This window comes from Castor canadensis, chromosome 17 (genome assembly GCF_047511655.1).
Source record: "Castor canadensis chromosome 17, mCasCan1.hap1v2, whole genome shotgun sequence".
Taxonomy (NCBI): Eukaryota; Metazoa; Chordata; class Mammalia; order Rodentia; family Castoridae; genus Castor; species Castor canadensis.
In genome coordinates, this window is record NC_133402.1 from 52,691,272 (window position 1) to 52,712,691 (window position 21,420).

The window sequence follows — 21,420 nt, forward strand, 5'->3', positions numbered from 1 at the left end:
GATAAGGTGCTCTCCGCATGCAGGCGCGAGATGGCTAAAGCAGTCTGGGACAAACGTTCCGGAAAGGCGCTGTCTCACTGAGGAAGCTGGGCCAGTCAGACCGCCCTCTCTTTTCCCGCCCACTTGGATGGCGGACACTTCCGTTTGCAGGACAGCCTGGCCCCGACTTCCCAGCATGCCCCACGCGGTCTCCTTGGCGACCGAGCCAAACAGTGGTGACTGCGGGGTCCGGAGCTCAGTGCTTGCGGGTGCCTCTAGTTTGAGGCCTGCCCAGTTACGGGCAGGAGTCGGGTAGGGCCCGGGCGGCGCCGCTTCTCCGCCCGCGACCCAGAAAGGTAATGCGAACAGCGCTTCTCCGGCGTCCGAGCTCCCCCCTCGGGAAAGGGCCCGGCCTCGAGCTGCCCGACCCGGATTCCGCATCTCCAGGCCTCCTGGACGGCCTGTCCCTGGAGATTAAGTGCCCGGGGGCCCCTCAATATAAGACATCCCGCTTTGCGAAAATGTCACTCTTTGTTGAAGTGGCAAGGAAGTTGTTCATTTTACCTTAAGGCTAAGGATTATCTTTAAGGTTAGATTCCTAAAGTGTCAAGGCGGCTTCCTGTGGTTTATTCCCAGGGAAGAGAACAACTGAGTTTCAGGGTATGGTAAACACTCAATCCCCTTTTCCTTTGTCTTTTGCCCCATAGAGATTAGTTGCACTTAGCAGGGAGAGTTTGCATAACCAGCTATTCTCTCCTCTTTTCCCTTCCTTCCCTCCATCCCTTCCCTTTTTTTCTGCAGTACTGGGGTTTGAACTCCGGGCCTCAAAACTTGCTAAGCATGCGCTTTACCACTTGAGCCATAGCCACAGAACTTTTTGCTTTATTTTTTCAGGTAATGCCTGTAGCTTTTTCCCCTGGCTGGTCTGTGGCAGCGATCCTCCAACTTCTGCCTCCCATGTTGGTAGAATTACAGGAGTGCACCAATGTGTCCAGCCCAGCTGGCTTTCTTAGCTCTTTTATCCCTTGGGCGGTAATTGGTCTTCTGGTCACTTATTTGCCCTGACACCCAGCATGTGTCAGGTGTTATGCTAGGCACTGGAGGTATAAAGAGGCGTTCCTGACACTCAAGTTCATTCACCACCTAGAGGGGTGAGTAGGTAGTTCTTGGACCTAGACAACTCAGTACGTTCGTGGATAGTTTTTTCTATGAAAATTCATTTTTTTTCTTTTTTGGCAGTACTGGGGATTGAACTCAGGACCTGGCACTTTCTAGACAATTGCTCTTTCACTTGAGCCACTACGCCACTCTTCCTAGGCAGTTCTGTGATTGCCCAGAGGAGACTAATGGGATGCGGGTGAAGAGGTTGAAGGTGAGATTGGGCCGAGGTAACTTAATCCCAGAGTGTTCTGCAGCCTGTGCTAGCCTGCTTAAATACTGCTGCATTTAAAAATCTCCCTTACAAATAGGAGCTGCTGGGTCTGGACTTTTCATAGCTACTCTATCCATCTCTAATTTTGTTCTCCACTAAATGGTGAGTGATTTGAAGGGCCCTCTTCAATTGAAGAGGCTGTGAGTCTCTTGTTTTTCTAAACAATTTGGCTAGACAGCATTACTTTTATGCCAGAGAAGGAAGAAGATAAGGTACATTTTGCAGTATATTTAGAACTACTGTGGTTTGAACTTAGGTCCTTGCACTTGCTAGGCAGGTGCTCCACTCTTGATCCATACCCCATCCCCTTTTTTGCTTTTTAGTTATTTTTAGATTTTTTTTTTATCCTATCCAGGGTTGGCCTTGCCTGGAAATTGATCCTCTTAACTTATGTCTTCCTCTTAGCTAGACCTGTGGTGTATTTTTTGTGGTGGGGTCTTGCTAACTTTTTTCGAGGTTGGCCTTGACCATGATACTCCCAATCTCTGCCTCCCTAATAGCTGGGATTGCAGGCATGAGCCACTGTGTCTGGCCTAGTTTTGAGAGTTTGTATGGTTGATTGACCTGGTGCCTTTTGTGGGTCACTAACACTAAATAAGGTGCATTGGCCATTGTTATGAAGCTTTTTGTCTTATTGCTCTGGAGTTGTTGAATATGAAAACCTAACACTAAGGCAGAGAAGGACTTCAATTTAAAATCATATTTTCAACAAAATATGTTTAAACAAAAACTCTTCAATAAAACAGTGGAAATTTTTATGAAATACAGGTGATTTGCTATATATCTACTCATATGAAATAGTCCTGCTTTTCATAACTCTAACATACATTTCATAACTCTTTGAGGGAATTCCAGTTTTACCATAATACATTTATGTTCAGATAACATTAAAATACAACTTGAGCCAGGCACCAGTGGCTTATGCCTATAATCCTAGCTACTCAAGAGGCAGAAATCAGGAGAATCCTGTTCAAAGCCAGCTCAGGGAAATAGTTTGAGAAACCCTATCTTGAAAATACCCAACACAACATAGGGCTGGGAGAGTGGTTCAAGTAGTAGAGTGCTTCCTAGCTGGGAACTGCTGGGTCTGGACTTCTCATAGCTACTCCATCCATCTCTAATTTTGTCCCCCACTAAAGGGGGAGTGATGTAAAGAGCCTTCTTCAATTGAAGAGGCTGTGAGTCCCTTGTTTTTCTAAACAATTCAGAGAGCATTACTTTTATGCCAGAGAAGGAAGAAGATAAGGTACATTTTGCAGAATATTTAGAACTACTGGGGTTTGAACTTAGGGCCTTGCACTTGCTAGGCAGGTGCTCCACTCTTGAGCCATGCCCCAGCCTGAGAGCCCCTGAGTTCAAACTCCAGTACTGTCAGGAAAAAAAATACAACTTGAGGTTTGAATTGCATTGTGTTCTTTCTCACCAAGGGAGATTATACTATACTTTGTGTGTATAATAGAAACTTCAAAACTAGGATGTATGCCTCCTCAACATCTGTTGTAATAAAGCTGATTTAAATCTACCGGGAAAAAAATCTAAAAAAAACCTCAGTGTCCTCATAATTTTTGGGTTAATCCCAACTCCCTCTTTGTAAGTCAAAATAGACATAAAGTGGGAAGACACCAATACAAAACTGTTGATGCAAGTGTAGATTTAAGGAAGCAGTCATATTCTTGTGTTTGGAAGTTTGTTAGGAAGTGATAATGTTGTCTTTGGAAGTTTGTTTTTGTAAGTTGATTGGGAGAGTAATTCTTAAATGGTTATTGATTACAAAACAAGTTTGTGGAAATTTGGCTGTAGTTCAGTTTTGACAAATTTGGATGTACAGCGGAAGGCTCTCTCCCTATGAAAGGTTGCCTTCTGGAATTTGCCCTGTCTCCACCTTTTTTTCCTTCCCAAGTCATTAAGGTAACCAACATGGTATCACAACATGCAGGTATCATCTCCAAAACCTTTCACTCTTAGGAGTCTTGCAAGAGCATCCTTTAGACCTGATTTGTGGGCTTTTCATATTTCAGGCATTGACCAACACTTCTCAGATGAATTTGACCATTGAATAGAAGACTTGAATGTTGAATTTCTATCTTGTTTGGAGCAATGCTGAAATTCCAGGAGGCTGCCAAGTGTGCAGGTGGACCCACACCCATTTCCATTCCTCCAAAGTCCTTGATTGCAAGAAGATACATGCTTCAAGAGAAACTTGGCAGTGGAAGTTTTGGAACTGTCTATCTGGTTTCAGACAAGAAAGCCAAACAAGGAGAAGAATTGTAAGTTAAAATACAAACCTTAAGTTGGCTGTCCTGTATGTGTACCTCCTAGCTGGTTAAGAACATGGAGTAATTGAGCAGAAAGCTACTAAAGATAGAAAGTTCCTTCACTGATCACTTCAGATAAGTTTTTTTGGGGTTAATAGGGATTAAACCCAGGGTCTCATGCATGCCAGACATGTATTTCAGCTATGAATAAAGTATTCAAATCACCTAGAAATGGCAAGTTGGGGTAGATTATGTGAAAATAAAATTTTTATGTATACCACAGTCTCAATTACAACATTGCTTCCACTTACCTTGATTGGAATTTCCTGAGCGAGCAAAGAAGAATTGCTCATAATGACCATATCTTAAGAAATGGAATGAAATGAAAATAAACATTAACTCACATTGGCAGTAAATGGTGTATACTGAAGGAAATAAGTTGTGAATGTTCTCTGGCTTTTCTGTGGAAGCGATTTTCAAAATCAAACGGAGGCTGCCATTTGAAGTTAGCTTTATGTTAATGACTCCTTTGTCACCTTTTCTTTAATTTCGGTCAGACCCTATAAACTCAAATACCAAAAATTCTTTTGGGATAGTATGTCTCTTACAGATAAAGATAAAGTTTCATTTTTAGCTTAAAGTTTTTAAAATTTATTGCAGAAATTAGTTGTAAATGAAGGTAGGGAAAGAAACTTGGATATCAGAAACATGGGAATAAAAAGTAAAAGGAAGAGCGATCCATGATGTCAGTCCTTAGCCTCTAGAAGGCCAGACTTCCATCTCACAATCTGTTCTTTTATTCAGAAGTTTTTAGCTATTCTGAAGTTCTTCCAGCCTTTTCTCTCTGGATCTTTAAGTGTGGATTTAAAATCAGAGTGATAGGACTGGAAGTGTGGCTCAAGCTGTAGAGCGCTTGCTTTGCAAGTGTGAAGCCCTGAGTTCAGACCCTAGTCCCCCCAAACAAGCATACAAAAATCAGTGTGATAAACACTTTTCTACTAGTTTATGTCCTAAGAATTACAAAGGTGTTACTGATGCTGTTACTTTATTTTTAAGAGCAACCTTTTAAGTGTAATTATCCCTTAGTGTGAATCCCAGTTACTCTGAAGGTGGAGATGAGGAGGATCATAGTACTAGGCCACCCAAAAAGTTAGAACCCATCCCAATCAACAAGCTGAATGTGGTTACTCACAGCTGTAATCCCAGCTGCATGGGTGGTATAAGCAGGAGGATTACAGTCTAGGCTGGTCTACCTGAAAAATAACTAAAGCAAAAAAATGGGCTGAAGGTGTGGCTTAAGTGATAAAGTGTCTTGTCTAGCAAGCATGAAGCATGAAGTTCAAATACCTGCACTGCCAAAAAAAAAAAAAGTGATTGTCTAGAATTCAGTTTTCAATCAATTCCAACATGAAGAGGAGAGCTGGCATTTTTCTGATGTTCTTAGAACATGCATTATATACTTACTAAAAAGGATTCCCCCCCTGCCCCACTTCAATTCTACAGGTACTCTTCTAGCCAGGTAGAATGTTATGATAGATTTCTGACAATTGCTAGAGAACATTTAGGACACATGGACTGCATCCAGATGACCTAGAAAAGGCACATGGGAAAGATCTATTTGAGCACAAGACCTAACTATAACCCAGGACTTGTAAAAAACACACAGTATGACTGGGTCTAATTTGGATTTCTTCAACTAACAAGGAATATGAAGAATTTTAAGAGAATTCACAGGGAGTTAAAATATTGATTCAAAGGATGAAAAAGAAGATGTATGAAAACCAAACTTGAAAGCTTCAGACTTGAGAGGGGTGTGTGTACTTGTTTGTAGACAGGGAGGGAGTGAGGGAGAGAGAGAGGAGGAGAGGAGGATCTGGGGCTGGTTGGTTGGTGAGTGATTTGTAAGTGATCTTTCTTATACCTGAACTCATTTTTTTTTATGATACTGGGGGTTTTGAACTCAGGGCCTCATGCTTACAAGGCAGGTGCTCTATCATTGTGCCACACCTTCAACCCTGAACTAATCTTCAAACACATGACTTGAACTGAAGATAGCAGACAAATCCTAGTTTTGTGGAATGAATGCAATGGTGAGGATAATGATCAAAGAACATAGGACCCAAATATTTAGAATATCTGAGCAGGGACTCATTTGTCATTAGAGTCTCTAAAACATTACACACTGGCCACATTCCAGCCCTTGGATGGGCTTTGTTTGGCCTGAATAGTGTTTCTTTTTAAATCAAAAGTAGTTGCCAGTACTTTTAAATGGGCAGCTCTCAAAAGTATTGAGCGTTTCATCTTTTCTAGAAAAAGAATATAAATATTTGGTACTATTGTATAACATAGATACAGCAAGCTGGAGCTGGTAGCAACTACTCTTGTTAGACAAACCCTGCATTCTCTAAAAAGCCACATTCCCGCCTCACTTCATGTCCCTTATGCCTAATTGCATCACACTTTTCTGCTATCTCCTGACCTTTGTAGATGTTTGCATTTGGAAATTTTTGCTAAACTCAGGAAGAAAATGGAAATTACTGCTCACAAAATCCTAGAGCAATAGGAGGAGGCTGGTATGGAGTCTCCTTCGAGACCATGCCTTTGGAGGTAAACAAGTGAGGGCAAAGCCAGGCCTGCAGTTCACTGAGTTTAGGGTTATGTAGGTGAGTATGAGCTTTAGTTTTCTCCTCTGTAAAGTGGGTATAATGTCCCATAGGATTGTAATAAGGATTATATAAATACCTACCTATTTGTATAAGACGAGATATCCCGTTGTCCTGTTCATAATTATCAACTCAATAATGGGTGAGATTCATCTTAATAGAAATAATCCAAGTCAGTGGAATAAAGGAAGTCTATAGCCAGGTGTTGTGGGGTACATCTGTAATCTCAGCACTTGGGAGGCTGAGGCAGGAGAATTGTGAGTTCAAGACCAGTGTGAGCTACATAGCTAATTGGAGGCCAGCCTGGGTCACATAGGAGACCCTGTCTCCAAAAAGAAAAAAGAGAAGACAGAAAAGAGAAACCTAATAAAACTTTAGCATCTGACCACCAATGACTGTAGTTGGAACCCTCTGATAAACGGAAGCTTATCTTTTGCATTCTGCTTTTAAGAGAGAAAAAAAATCTCTTAAATAAAGCAATCTGACACCAGGTATGTGATTTATAAAACTTCTTCAAGGATCTTTCTTGAGACTGTAACAAATCTTTTATCATCTCTCTCTCTCTTTTTTTTTTTTTTTTGTGGTGGCGATGGTACTGGAGTTTAACTCAGGTCCTTACATGGCTAGGCAAGCACTCTACCACTTGAGCCACTTGACCAGTCCATCATCTCTTCTTGTACATCTCTATGGCTGACTGTAAGAAATTGACATCCGGAATGTAGGCCTTTTAGATGATGTGTAGGCTGTCAACTCATTGGCACTTATTAGTTTAATACATGTATGGAGGCAGGAAACTAAATTCATAATACTTTTGAGATTCCTGCCCATCCCCGCCCCCAGAGTGTTGGTGATTGAACCTTTAGTTGTGAGCAAACCATCCTCATTGTCCAAGAAATAAGTTTAGGTAAAATTTTAAACTCTGCTTTATATACTAGATCACAAAATGTAAGCAAATTAGTTAATGTTAGAGGTGGGCAAAAGAAGAATAACTACTAAACATATTTCTATAATGTTATGAATGTTTTGATAAATGAGAGTAGATCTGACTCTTCATTGTTTTGGAGACATAGCCCATACTTTCACATGTCAGACCATTCCTTACAGGTAATGTTAAATGTTCTGGCAGTGACTTGACACTATGAATCTGAGCTTGGATGTAGGACACTTATGTAGCTCCTATGATATATAGATTCGTACAATATACACTTCTAGATTTAATCAAAGGCCTTGACAAAATGGAACAGCAGTGAATGCATATGTGGTGTTTCTGACTTCCCATCAGAATATTGCAGCTTATCATTTCGCCACTTGGGGGCACCACTCTATCACTGACATTTTGTGTATACTGTGAACTTTAATTATAATGTAAATACCACATTCCTGTATATTTTTATTGACTTCCAGATTAGCCATGGGATAAAAATAAAACATACAGGCATTACACTTGATTAGTGCATATTTGGAGAGAATTTTTCTTTTGGCACAAATATCTGGCATTCCATTTTTAGTTATCTCAGTAGGATTAAATTCAACAGTTACATTGAACAGTGAATGAGTTAGAATTTTTTACCTTATTATAAAACTTAGAAGCCAACTTTTGGGAATATTTTTCTTTCATAATTATACTCTGGTCTAATGGATGTACTTATGTTGTCATACACCTAAAGATTGTTCAAATTCATAATTTCATATTTTCATTAAGATAGCAGTGTTTTCTCTTTTTAACAAATTCCAAAGGTTTTTAAATTAGCACATTAAAATGTATATAGGTATGGAGTGCCATGTGGTTCTTCAGTGCATGTACACGTTGTGTAATGTTCCAATGAGTACAAGCATATCTATTTTTAAAAACATTTCTTTGTAGGGAAAACATTAGAAATCATTTTTAGCTTTGTAAAAATGCGCACTACATTGGCATTATGTATTGTCATCCCATTAAGAAATAGAACACCAGAACGTGTTTCTCCTACTAAAACTGCAAGTTAGTTCCCTTTCCAACCATTCCGGATACTTTCCCCAGCCTCTCATGACCACTCTTCTCCTTTCTTCTCTACTTCCATGAGATCAAGTAGAGAAGCTGGTACTCGTGTTTCTGTGTCTAGCTTACTTCATTTAACATAATGTCTTCAGTTCCATCCATGTTGTTCCATTTCATTCTTGGCATCACAGAGTGGTTCCATTGTGTGTATGTCCCACGTTTTCTTTATCCAGCATCAGGTGATGGAACTCAGGTTAAGTACACTTCTTGGCTCTTGTGAATAGTGCTGCAAGGTACCTCTCTGACATACTGTGGTCCCAGTCGTTGGGGCTACAGGACTGTATGGTAGTTCAATTTTTAGTTTTCTGAGGAATCTCCATATTGTCTCCCTAGTGCTTTTCCTAACTTACATTCTGACCGCCAGTGTGTGGGTGTGCTCTTTTCTCTACCTCCTCACCAGCACTGTTATCTTTTGTCTTTGATAATAGCCATTCTGATTGGAATGAAGTGACACCTCATTGTGGTCTTGATTTGGATCAAAACTGATTAACGAGTGATGTGGAGTATTTTTCATATGTCTGTTGGCTATTTGTATGTGTTCTTTCAAGAAATATCTCTATTGCCTAATTTTAATTATTGTGTGCTTTATTATTATTTTTCTCTTGTGTTAAGTTTCTTACATATTCTAGATATTAACACTTTATCAGATGTATAGGCAAACCCCAAAGATTTTGATGAGCTAGCAAGTTACTGTGCTTGATTCAGTGAATGTAGCTTAATAGAAAAGAGATGTTAAGAAGGTATGCTCAACCTAAACCATATGATTAAAATTGTAATTAATCATGGCCACAACTATGGTGAATTTCAACATCCATCATATGAACATTGAGTTTGGTTATAATTATTTTTAAATTTTTTCAGCACACTTAAGTCAGCAATCTTATTATATAGAGTTGATTTGCTGTCGTAGTCTGTTTTAGTGTCAGTTATTAAGTAGTAAGCTGGCCCTCAGGAGTCTTCAGCTGGAAGGGAGACAGAATTACATTCATAAAACAACTAGAAAATGAAACAAGACAATGCTTAAATAGCTATCTGGTAGGTTGCTCTTGGAAATGTTGGAGTGGCCACTGTCTAGCTCCCTTTCTGGGTAAATATGGTCATTATCTTACTAGTTTCCGTGTATTGTCTGAAAGCCTTAATATTGTCCCATGGTCCTATTCATGTAAATATCAAACATCCCCCCATTAACTGTGATCTTCTACCTTGGCCCTTGCCTAAATAATATGGTCAACATGGTAAACATGGAAATCAAAGAAATGTTTCATCTCCCCAGAGCACATTTCTGCCCTGACTTCTATCTACAACATGAGATTGAAGGTTAGAAGTTAAGCAGAAAAAACCTCTGCAGATCCTTAAAGAAATATGCTCAAGCTCATGCTTCCTTAGAGAATTCTTGGGTCTGTACTGGGATGGGATTTTAAAAGTTCTAACAAGCTGACTTCTCACTCAGCCATGGAAATAAAGTGGAGGAGCCAAGTGTTGCTGCTGGAATTACACTGACAATAGAGAGGAGTGGTCTTAGGCCTTAAGAGTAAGAGAGGTAAAAAGTCATAAATAGGCAATTGAAAACCACCCACGTTTTGGGGTCAGAACCTATTACTATAAAGCTAAAGAGCTCTTCAACCCAGCCCTCCTGAGGGAACCTCAGATGTACAGCCCAGATCCAGAGTGTGTACTGAGGTAGAGTCACCACCTGGCAAAGAGATGTAAGGGGGCCAAGGTCTTTGAACGACAGAATCACGTTGGAGTCACCACTCCGTAATCCAGGCCTCACCTCTTCATGTTAATATACCCAGAGGGTGAGGAGCTTATGCTAACCAAATCCAAACTATGATGCTAACTCTTAAGTCAAGCCCTGGAATGGATATTTAAACTCATTTCTTGATTTTTCTGGTGGAAATTATGAAAAATCTAACTATCTAATCAGGAGTGAAAATATTCCCAAAGCAAAGCCAGTGGGATAACTGGACAGTGAAGCTAGGGGAAGCGTCTCTTCTTCATAACACAGAGCATCATTCCAAGGGACTATTTTTCTGGGAATTCTCAATTTCTAACATCTACTAAATAACTCTGGATGCACACAGTTATCTTTAGTGTAACTCCTTTCCCAATACAGAAAGTAATGTTTTCACATTTTACAAAAAGTACAGGTATACATAAAGAATCAGGAAAATAGTATATAGCTCTGACATCCAACTTTTGATCTTTGCTGTATACATTGACATATATTAATTCAGTCTTTTAAGGGCGCATATAGTATCAGTCACCATAGTTGCCTTAGAGCTAGGTGATGGGGAAGAAAGAGACTGAGCTCTTTTTGTGCATTTGCAATTTGTACCATGTCCAATAAAAAAAGCAAACCACCCCTATTTATCCAACAAATACTAGTCACCATTTATTGGTCACCTGCTCTTCAAGGAGCTCAAATCTGCTGTAGTGGTTCTTAATCTTGACTGAACAGTAGAACCACACTAGTTTAAAAATCATGTCATAGATGGTGTTTAGCCTTGGGTGTGGCCCAGGCATTAGGAGGTTTAGCGCTCCTAGTTGATTTGAATGTGCAGTTTGGCTTGAGACTGTCTGGTCTGGTGGGAGATAAAAATACTAGCTTTACAATCATAAGAAGCAAGTATAAGTTGTGATAACTACCACTGTGAAAAAAAAAAAATCTTGGTTGTTAAGATGTACAGCAGAGCTAGAAGGATGGGGTGGGTGAGGTAAGACTTTCCTGAGAAGTTCTGTTGTTTCATCTGAGACCTGAAGAATTTATTAAGAAGTGACTGATGGCTTTCACACTTCAGTGGATAATCAGAATTGTCTGGCGAGCTTATATAAATACAAATTGCTGGGCTCTGCCCACCTGCAAAGCTTCTGATTCAGTAGGTCTGGTGGGAGGAGCCTGAGAATTTGCATTTCCAGCAGCTTTTCCAGGCTGCAAGAGGATTACACTGAGGGTCACATTGAATGAGGTAAACGTGGAGGAACAGTTCCATTCAGTATGCAGGGCCCTAAAATGGTATAAGGGTTCAGAATATATATAATCTTATATTTTTATAAGCACTAAAATGTATGTTTCCATGTTAAATACTGTTGAAAAACATCATTTTAAATGGCAGCATATTCATCCTCTGTTTGGCTTTAATATCATCTGGCTCCTGTCTGTTATTGATATTTAGGCTCTACCTTGTTTGAAGTAGAAGTAAAAGGCTATTAATTGTGCCTTTTAGTGTTCTTGGAGATTTTATGTAATGATTGGTTCAGCATATCCTTACTCTGGAAAAACTAGTTTCAGTCACTGAAAAGTCACAGGCATTCTGTGTTATTCAATTGAAACATTTTTGGGTTTTAAATTATGGCCACATTGGCTGAGAGACTCACTTGTAATTAGAAAAAAGATGTCATCCATTTTCAAGTTTATTTATGACACGTTGAGAAATGGAGAAATCAGTTTTCATATTATAAGGACTGAACTAAAAATTTTCCTTCTCTGTATAAATTTCACTGTCCATAAAAAACATTTCTTCTTAAAGGATTAATAAATTGATGTTAGTAGCTTGATAGTGCCAAAATAATTGAAAATGAATAATAGTTCTTACTAAAATGTATAGGTTTTGTCAGATTAAAAGTGAATTTTCAATAACTCAATTGTGACAGTACTTTCTGCCATTTAAAAGCTGAAAGCCTACAGCTAAGCTAGTATTTATACATTGTGCTGTCTAAGACCTTTTAATGGACTTTTCTGTCTGATTTGTTTAATCATTTTAACATATACTTTATGTGTTTGAGTCATTTACATACACAGTCAGTGGATTTAATGAGCCCAACTTTGAGCTTATCCAATGTATTCTTATTAAAGCTATTATTTTTATATTATGGCCAGGAGTTCCTTCCAGTGGGAATCTGTGAAGGAGGAATAGGGTTCCTGAGTGGGCTGAGTTCATTTAATAGGATTCAGTGGAGAGTTATGAAAGCAATTTGGAGGAAAGTCATGATTTCTTTCATTTTACCCGGCCAGATCTCAAAACATTTTCTTCAGTTTTATGTTGTAGAGATCAGGGTGTTTTTAAAAATTTTTTTTTATTTTTTAAAGCTTCAACTTTGTCTTTTAAAAGAAATTATAATATGAAAGCATATTATAAAGCAAAATTACTTTAAAAGTAGTTCAGGTTCTGGGGGAGCTTGTGTGTAGGTCTCCATAGGTAAATCTAGAAAGGGTAAATTTGAACTAGGATTTATCTTTGGACTTTGCCAATCTCTGCCTGCAATAAGGTTATGACTGAGCTTTTGGCCATTTTACATTTAAGGTGTGGGAGATGGAAATGCAAAGGCACACATTATGGTGACTTATTTCAATCATGACAATGAAGCCAATGTTCTAAGGTAAATGATTTTCTGAAGCTATTCTGCTGCATGTGCTAGCGTAAGACAAGCCATGGGCTCTTTCCCCCGGATTTATAGCTGAGGGATGACTAATAAATAATATATTTTAGGATGAGTAGGAAGCAGGGAAACCCTCATTTTCTTTTTTTGGTTTGGGCAAGGGGCCAAAAATACCTGCTTTGAAGACTGAATGACAAAGAAGATTTAGGAAGATAACGCTCAAAAATCCTTTTCTAAATGAATGACTTTTGTCTTAGTTACTGTTGTGTGAGAGAAAACAAAAGTGATTTGTTTTAAATACTTACAGAAAGCGAGGGGAGTTGGGGGAAGAGGGAAGGGGCGGGGGAGGGGGCAGCAGGGAGAAATGGCCCCAACAATGTATGCACATATGAATAAATGAATAAAGAAAAAAATTTTAAAAATGCTTACAGATATAATGTTGGCAGTAAAAGCGGATTTAAATTACTATAGTACGTTTGTTTAGCTTTTCAGAGTATTTAAATTCCTTATTTATGCCATTCTGTTCTTCCAGTGTGTTGTGAGTAGGAAAGCTAATGGTTTTGTTAATACTGAATAAACACCCCCAGGAAATTAGGGATAGTGTTCCTCATTTAAATGTATGAACTGTGGGGGAGACACCACCTAAGCTATCGATAAAAATCCTAAACTAACGATAAAAATGTTGTTGGATTTGCTGCTCCCTGAGCAGTGTCATTGTTGACAAATTTTAAAAGTGCAAGATTTGTGTGTAAAGCCTGTTATTAGAAGTGTATTTTGTCTCACCTAGTCAAAAAATATTATAGCTGAACATAAAATATGCAGGTTCAGTTCACGTTCAAGTTTTTTTTTTTTTCTCATGTGAAACAACCTCTTTTTTTTTCTTTTTGAGGAAATATATTATAGCAAAGACTGGCTTGTAATAGTCCAGAAGAAGCTCACTAACCAAATTCAAGGTTATTAGTTGATGAGTATCAGGACATTTAATCAGAATGTCAATTAATTTTAATTTCCCAGTCCCAAAGCAAGCATGGCCCTCAAGTATAATCTGTAACTAGCTGTTCTGCCTACTGGTCTTATTCAAGTGGCCTTCTTGAGAGGACTTTTCCTCCAATAGCTTTTGGTGTGTCCAGCTACACAGCCCGTCTGTGCCTGGCCCACAGTGGGCAGCTCCCTTTTACCATCCTGACTGACAGGATCAACTGAGGGAGCACATCCCTTCTCAGCCTTTCCTCCTGGTCTGATCTGTTCTGTTTTCACATGGATCACCTGGAGAGCAGTATGAGTAGTTTGGGATAACACTGAGCTTTGCAACTACATTGAACTGAACACTTTAGTTGTAATATCACTTACCTTTAAGTAACTTGAGATGAGATAATATATGACTTAAACTTCAAAGAAATTGGGAGTGAAATTCTCAGGTTAAAGTTAGTTTCTGGTTCGGCCTATTATTTTTGAGCTGACTTTCCTGGGGAAAACCATCCAAGTCTAAATTGTGAACTTAGAATAATGTACATGGCTTAAAAGTCAAAAAGAGAGAAAAACAATAGTTTCCTGGTCAGTTGTTCCTAAGCTTAGTTTTTGGGAAAAGTGATTTTTTTTGTACATGTGTGTGGTACTGCTGTTTGAATGAACTAAGGGCCTCACACTTGCTAGGCAATTGCTCCAGCACTTGAACCATGCCCAGCCCTTTTTACTTTAGGTTATTTTTCAGGTTGGTTCTCATGCTTTTGCCTGGGGCTGGCTTCATACTTCAGTCCTCTTACCTCCACTTCCACCATGCCCAGAGGAAAGAATGATTTTTAAATTTGTGAATTTGTTTTCATGTGGGGGAATAAGCATTGTCCACTGAAGATTCTGACAATTTCTTTTAATTTTTTTTTTTTTTTTGGTGGTACTGTAGTTTGAACTCAAGGCCTGGTGCTTGCTAGGCTTTGCTCTACTACTTGAGCCACTCTACCATTCCTGACAACAGATTTCTAGAATTTGATCACATGTTGCACTATGCATTGATTGATAATTTCATGCAGCATTAAAAACAAGCAGTTAATGTTAGGTACCTTCATTGTTTTAAAATTCTGTGAAATTGAATTTTTTACTCCATTTAACAAGAACACAAGCATGTTAAAGTTCTCAGCCACTTTCATAGACCCTGATGCTCTCAGTGTGAGTGAATAATTATAACCCCTGACATGCTACAGAAAACACTTATTAGTGTAGCACTTTTATATTTAGGTAGTTTTGTGAAAACCTACCCAAAATTGTAGTTATTAAAAAAGCAAACCCTGGGCCTGAGGAATCCTTTGGGGATGATGGATGTGACCGTTATGATTGGGAGATGGTGGCAGGACTATATACATAGGCCAACATTTATAAAATTATACACTTCAGATATATGCAGTGTACTGTATATCAGTTAGACCTTCATAATCGTAATAATTTTATTTAGAAAATACAAAGCTTTTAAGAATGTTAAACTTTGAATTTGCAGTTGCTAGTGGTGATCATTATGAAATTTGATAATTTAAACCAAGTGTTGCTTTTTAATCTTTAGGTTCATACCAATCAACTTTATTGTTTTTAGTTCAGAGAAAAATTACAGGCTTTATTTTTCACAGCCTTCATTGGGCAAATGAGAAAGGACGGTGAAAAATGTAGCTGATATTCTTATTATATGTACTAGGGTTCCACATTTCTAAAAGTGGAAAATTTGGAATATCAAGTCTCTGATTAGAATATGTTTGGATGTCAGGTTTTCATCCTCTTCCACATGCAGTAAGTAGTCAGTTGACACTTTAGTTAAAGTTTGGTTGATATTTCTACTTTCCCATTAGTTTGAATTTGGAGGGACCCTTTTAAACTGAGTCACTTAACCTTTTCTTCCCACATTTGTAACCTGACTGCCCTTCCTTACTTTTTTCCTTCCCATCACGTCTTCCATCTCATGGGCCTCATGCAAATGCAAAGACTGTGGGTTTCAGGACAAGATCAGCAGGTCCCCTTTTTATACTCTCAGATTCGTTATTTGGTGATCAACTGCTTTTAGTTCCTGTTACTGTTTCAAAGATACTTCAGTGCATTTGTGAATATGTGTGTTTCTGTAAGTGTGTGTGTGTGTGTGTGTGTGTGTGTGTGTGTGTGTGTGTGTGTGTGCATTCTTGATTTCATAGTTTTAGCAGCAAAAATTTTGCTGGTCTGATGGATGAGGAGATCAGGGCTCTGTATCTCAATGCCATTCTTGGACAGGCAGTGGAAGAACCCAGTGGGAACTTCTCTTTATCAACATTCAAAGGGCCTCAATATGGCCCCTGATTGAAGAGCCCACGTGAGAGGCACTAACTACCCATGTCTCTGCGGCACGAGCAGAGGGCATCCCGTCTGCAGCTGTCTTGGCTCCTGTTATGCCATTAACCAGACTCACGCCAGGATTCCTTGGAAATTGTGTGCCTACCTGAATAATTTATTACCTAGCGATCAATTATTCATAACTCATTATAACAACTGACATAAAACCTAAGGGTAGAATCATTCTGCCACTTATGAATATCCAAGAGACCGTCAGGAGATGGCGGTGAAGTTTGAAGTCCTTGCCATCCCCAATGCTTGTTTGTTTCTCTGAAGGGATTCCAAGAAGAACAGCCTTCGAGACACAATCAGAGCCCATGAAAGCAGCAACAAATGCCTCCCTGCTGGCCATGTTGCCTTGGCTCATCTCTGCATGCTGTTTGTCTTTCATTCTGGCCTCATTTACACCTAGAAATAGAATTTCAGTCCAAGAGAATGTAGGAGACATTTATGGCACTGTTGGCCTCACCTTCAGGGTATTTTTCTGGGACTGAAATGCAGGTATCTTTAGAACATGTTACTGACACTAATCACATTGTACTTGTTTATCCCATTAGAATTATATCTTGAGTTGTATTTTATTTATTTATTGGACCATACCTTTCATTTAAAGAAATGCCATGTTTCTCATATATATTGTATAGAAGACATTTTAGTAAAAGTGATAGGAAAGTATAACAAAAGAAGCCTATTTAATTTTTAATTCCAGAAAATATGGTAGGAAGTTGTTTGTCTAAACACAGACCAATTCACATTTTTAAATAATCAGCAGACCTTTTAAAATATATTGAAAATAGTTATAGAGTTTTAAATTCCAGTTTTGTGGGGATCTAAAGCAGATCTAAAGCCTCTGGGGTTTCCTGCCTCTCCACTAGCTAGCTTTCCTCTGGACACTAGTGTTGAGAGCAAGTGTGACTCCATCACTTCACATCTTGGCCAACATTTCAGGACCATGGTGTGTTCTCTGTTGTTACTTCCAAAAGTAGTTGGTACTAATTTTTGAGCATGATTTCTGACACACTAGGACTTAGTGTCAGACATTGCCTTGTCTAAAAACTCCCACCCCTAGCTTGTGGACGAAAATCCTAGACCAATGAACAAGTATTTTTTAGTAGAGATTCCAGGCATTTTTATATTGATGTTGGTTTTCCAAATGAAATAAAGTCTAAATATTTAGCAGGTTTTAAATGACCTAAACCCATACCTTTCACACTGGACCACATATAATATCCAGTACATTCGTGAGTTTGAATATGACTTAGTTTTTCTATTCTGAAAATATGTGGGTAATTTTAAGACAGATGTGATTATATCATGGAGTAGGGTAAAAAATTTCATAATTTTTGAACTTGTAATTTTTAATAGATTACACATTCACATGGCTCAAAAATATAAAAAAGGTATACTGTTAAAAGTCTCGTCCCCCTTTTCCTAGGTTTTCTTCCTCTTCCCCCAAAGGTAACCACTTTGAAGAATTTCCTAGGGCTCCTTTTAGAGCTGCTTTATACATACAGGGCAACTTCAGAGTATGGATTCTGACTTTGCCCTGATAAAAGCTTTTTATATTTGCCAAAATATTTGGGAACTCATTCATGTTAGCATATAGAGAACTCCCTACTCTTCAATGTGATTCAATAGTATGCTTGCTGTATGATGTAGAATAATTTATGTAACCATTTTCCTGTTGGTATGCATTTTATTTGTTTTAAAGCTTCTGTTGTTAGAAATACTGCTGCCCTGAAGAAAAGCAAACACTTGTCATTCACAAATACTCATTGTTTCTGCCGTGAATTTTAAAGCTAAAACCAAGATTTCAGAGCCATGTCCTGCTTTTGACAGTCCCAGTATAGGACTGTGAGTTTGTCCTTGGCCATTTGGGACACTTTGCTAGAGAAGTTTGGGAAGCACCAGGGGAAACTTGTTTCTGAGGCCAAGTGGGGACTGATATTCCACTGTCTGTAATAATTGAAGTGAGAGTGACAATGAGGACACTTTGCTATTCTCTGTATTCCTGGAGACAGTATAAGAAAATGTGTAAATCTGGTGGCAAATTATTTATAGTCAGAAACCATGTTGTAAAGTTACCTAGTTTTCACATAGGCATCTAGTTCAATGAAACATTTATAGCTATAAGTTTTCAGCATAGGGCCAGTGTCCTTGGCCTTACGCCCTAGAGCACCAAACCCTGCTGCTTGTGAAATTGTTAATAACTGTTCTGTGTTAAAAGGGGTTCCATAATTAAACATATTTGTAAAACACTGGATTCCATAAAGTTAAACCAGATCAGATTTTTTTTTTTTGGAGAAGGGAAGCAGTGCTAGGGCTTGAACTCAGGGCCTTGTACTTGCTAGGCAAGCACTCTACTATGTGAGCCACATCCTCCTTCAGCCCTTTTTGCTTTTTGTAATTTTTAGGATAGGGTCTTGTGCTTTTCTTTTTCTTTCTTTTTTGTTTTTTTTTTTGCCTGGGTCAGCCTTAGACTGTGGTCCTCCTACCTATGCCTCAGGTATAGCTGGGATTGCACGCTTGATCTATTATGCCTGGCTTGTTTGTTGAGATGGGGTCTTGCTAACTTTTTATCTTGGGTGGCCTTGAACCTTGATCCTCCTGATCTCTGCCTCCCATCTATCTGGGATTCCTGGTGTGAGTCACTGTGTCCAGCTAAACCATATTCTTTACTGAGGGGTTCTTCAGATCATTGCTGAGGCAAATTATGAATCCAAGAGCTGGATATAGCCTACTGCATTTCCCAAACTTGTCTGACCATTGAACTACTCCCCTCCCACCCTGATGTCATTTCTATTCCCACTGCTAAAGAATCCAAACTGGGAAATCCTGTCACATAGGATACCATATTGACATTAGTGGTCACGAGCACATGTGATAATGAAATTTGTGACAGATTCAATAAGAGAAATAAGAGTGAAAGTCACTGTTTTAAATTGAAACAGTGAACATGAACAGCAGATGGTGGTAATGTAACATGCAGACCAACTATTAAGACGTGCAGTATTTCTAATAGCAGCATTAATTCAAGGTCCAAAATGTCTTCATTTAATTACAGTCTACCAATATTTTAATTTCACTGGCTAAATGAATAAAAGGCTAAGTATAGGTCCTTAATATACTTTTAATTTCTTTCTAGGAAAAGCACAAATCAGTCAAGAAACAAATTTGGAGAAATCTTTTTATCTTCAGACCATTTTAACTGGGATGAGATAGATTTATTTTTTCTTGCCATCTTTGTTTTAGATGGATGCTTCTAGCTTATGTGGAGATATCTATATCTATGTATATATGTGTACACACACACACCCATACACACACACTCTTGCTTTCTTAGAAGAGCAACTCATAGAGACTGGACATGGTGGTTCATGCCTATAATCACAGCTATGGAGAGCATAGGTAGGAGGACCCTTGTCCCAAGATAGTGCTGGGCAAAAACATGAGACCCTACTTGAAAAATAACTAAAGCAAAAAGGGCTGATGGAGTGGCTCAAGTGGTAGAGCACCTGTCTAGCAAGTGAGGGGTCCTGAGTTCAAATCCTGATACCACCACCCCCACCAAGAAAGTCATAAATTTAATAAAACTCAACTTTCTTTTGTCCATGAGAAAGACAAAGAACAACTTCAGTCATTCAGCAAGTATGTAATTGGTGCTTCTGAAGAAATTTTGGGACCTTAGAGATGAAGTAGTCTCATCAGTTGACCTGCTTGAAATGACAATTGGGCTGCAAATCAGTGGGGATCACCAGTAACTCTATTAGAAGGACCAGTGAGGGGAGAGAGTAAGATTTCCATTCTCTTGAGGTTTATTAAACTTCGTAAGGACCACATAACATAGGATAACAAAAAATTGAATATGGTTTAAATATTTACATTTAATGAACAAAAATGAAGTACAATATTTTATACTACTCATAAGATATTTACAGCATGGCTATAAATTTTAATTCCAGGTGTATTACAGTTGCAGTGGTCCAGAAATGGGCACACAGTTAAATGTTTCCAAGCTATTGGTGCGTCTCTGTGGCAGAGGGTTGGATATTCTGGGTTAGAGCTCGTGTTGAGAGTCAACATTTGAAACACTTCATACATCTGCAGCTCTGAGCAGCAGGCTTCTTCTGTGATGGGTCTTGATGCAGATGGCAAGGACAGAGGAGCTGCAGGGGTGAAGGGTCTTCCAGTGAAGGACGTGTGCACCCCTGACGGGCACAGCATCGCTAGGCATGGCCTAGGGAGGGCTCTCTAACTTATATTGACGGATGTCCCTTGGTGTGAGAAGTCACAGTCTGAGATTACCCTCCTGCTGTGGGCAGCTTTTCCACTTTGCTCCCTGCTCCTCCTGGCTCCAAGGCTGAGCTGCCTCACCTCACTCTCTACATGTAAAAGGAGTGGACTCAGACAGGGCTGATGTCTCAGTAAACTGGCCAGACCTCGCCAGCCTTGGGGAAGGGAAAGCCTTCATCAGGTCAGTCTTTTGACTGGATCTCTTCAAGTCCTACATCAAAACCTAAAGAGCTGAATTTATGTCAGCCAAGTGTCAAATGCAATGCAGTCTTTCAGTCAGTAAAAAGTAAGGAAGCAGAATTTAGCCCAATAATCCTCAGTATGAATGTCTTCCCACAGTCTTTGGTCACCGGATAGAATGCCACCAGTGTCAGGCTCTTGTAGGCAGGGAGGGGGCATTCTGGTGGGACTGTAGAAGAAGATAGACAATAAACACAATTATGTAATATATAAAAATGTGATCCAATGCCAAAGACTAAGATAAAACGGAGTATTGGGAGTGATGGGTGTGGTTCTCAGATAAATCTAGTTGATAGTCCGTATTATGTTTGGTATTAAATGGCAGTAAATATTTAGTCTGACTCAAAACGCAAAGGGAAAGATCACTGGAAGGGATTTTGGAGTGGTCTATTGCTACAGCTCTTGTTTTTCCAGCAACAGAAGGATATAATATTTTCCCACATGTTTATGTGGGAATATACTTGCAGAGATGCATGTATATTGCATGTTATTTACTTCCTTTTTCTGGAGCACTGGAACCAGTGTGCAGGAACAAGGTAAGGATGGAGTAGGAGAAATAGCAATCGGGTGTTCCTCTGAAGGGCTTTAACTTCATTTCATTGTCTCGGGGTCAGTGGAGAATTTTACATCCCTGGGCCAGTTCTCTGTCTCTGCCTCATTGCACATCCCTCTGTGCTTTGCTGAAGAGATTTCACACTTGGACGAATGGTTGCTGTGGTACTGACATAGAGCAGATCTGCCCCCTCCCCCATCCTTGCACACAAGGTCTCCTTGGGCATGATAGGACTTAGGTGTCTC

The 21,420-nt window shown here is 39.2% G+C and overlaps 1 protein-coding gene across 17 annotated transcripts in view; it reads left to right on the plus strand.

Annotated features, from left to right (window-relative positions):
• Positions 1-63: 63 nt before the first annotated feature.
• The window catches only part of Nek11 (NIMA related kinase 11), a 295,994-nt gene continuing 274,637 nt past the window's right edge, over positions 64-21,420 (plus strand). For 4 of the 17 annotated variants that reach the window (XM_074059137.1, XM_074059130.1, XM_074059125.1 and 1 more), the window contains exons 1-2: positions 64-335; positions 3,430-3,678. In XM_074059137.1, the coding sequence (XP_073915238.1) occupies positions 3,509-3,678 (170 nt within the window). In that variant the 5' untranslated portion in view covers positions 64-335; positions 3,430-3,508. Of the gene's footprint in view, positions 336-1,218; positions 1,352-3,429; positions 3,679-21,420 lie in introns of all 17 variants that reach the window. The other 13 variants (XR_012443114.1, XR_012443115.1, XM_074059135.1 and 10 more) reach the window with 9 other exon arrangements.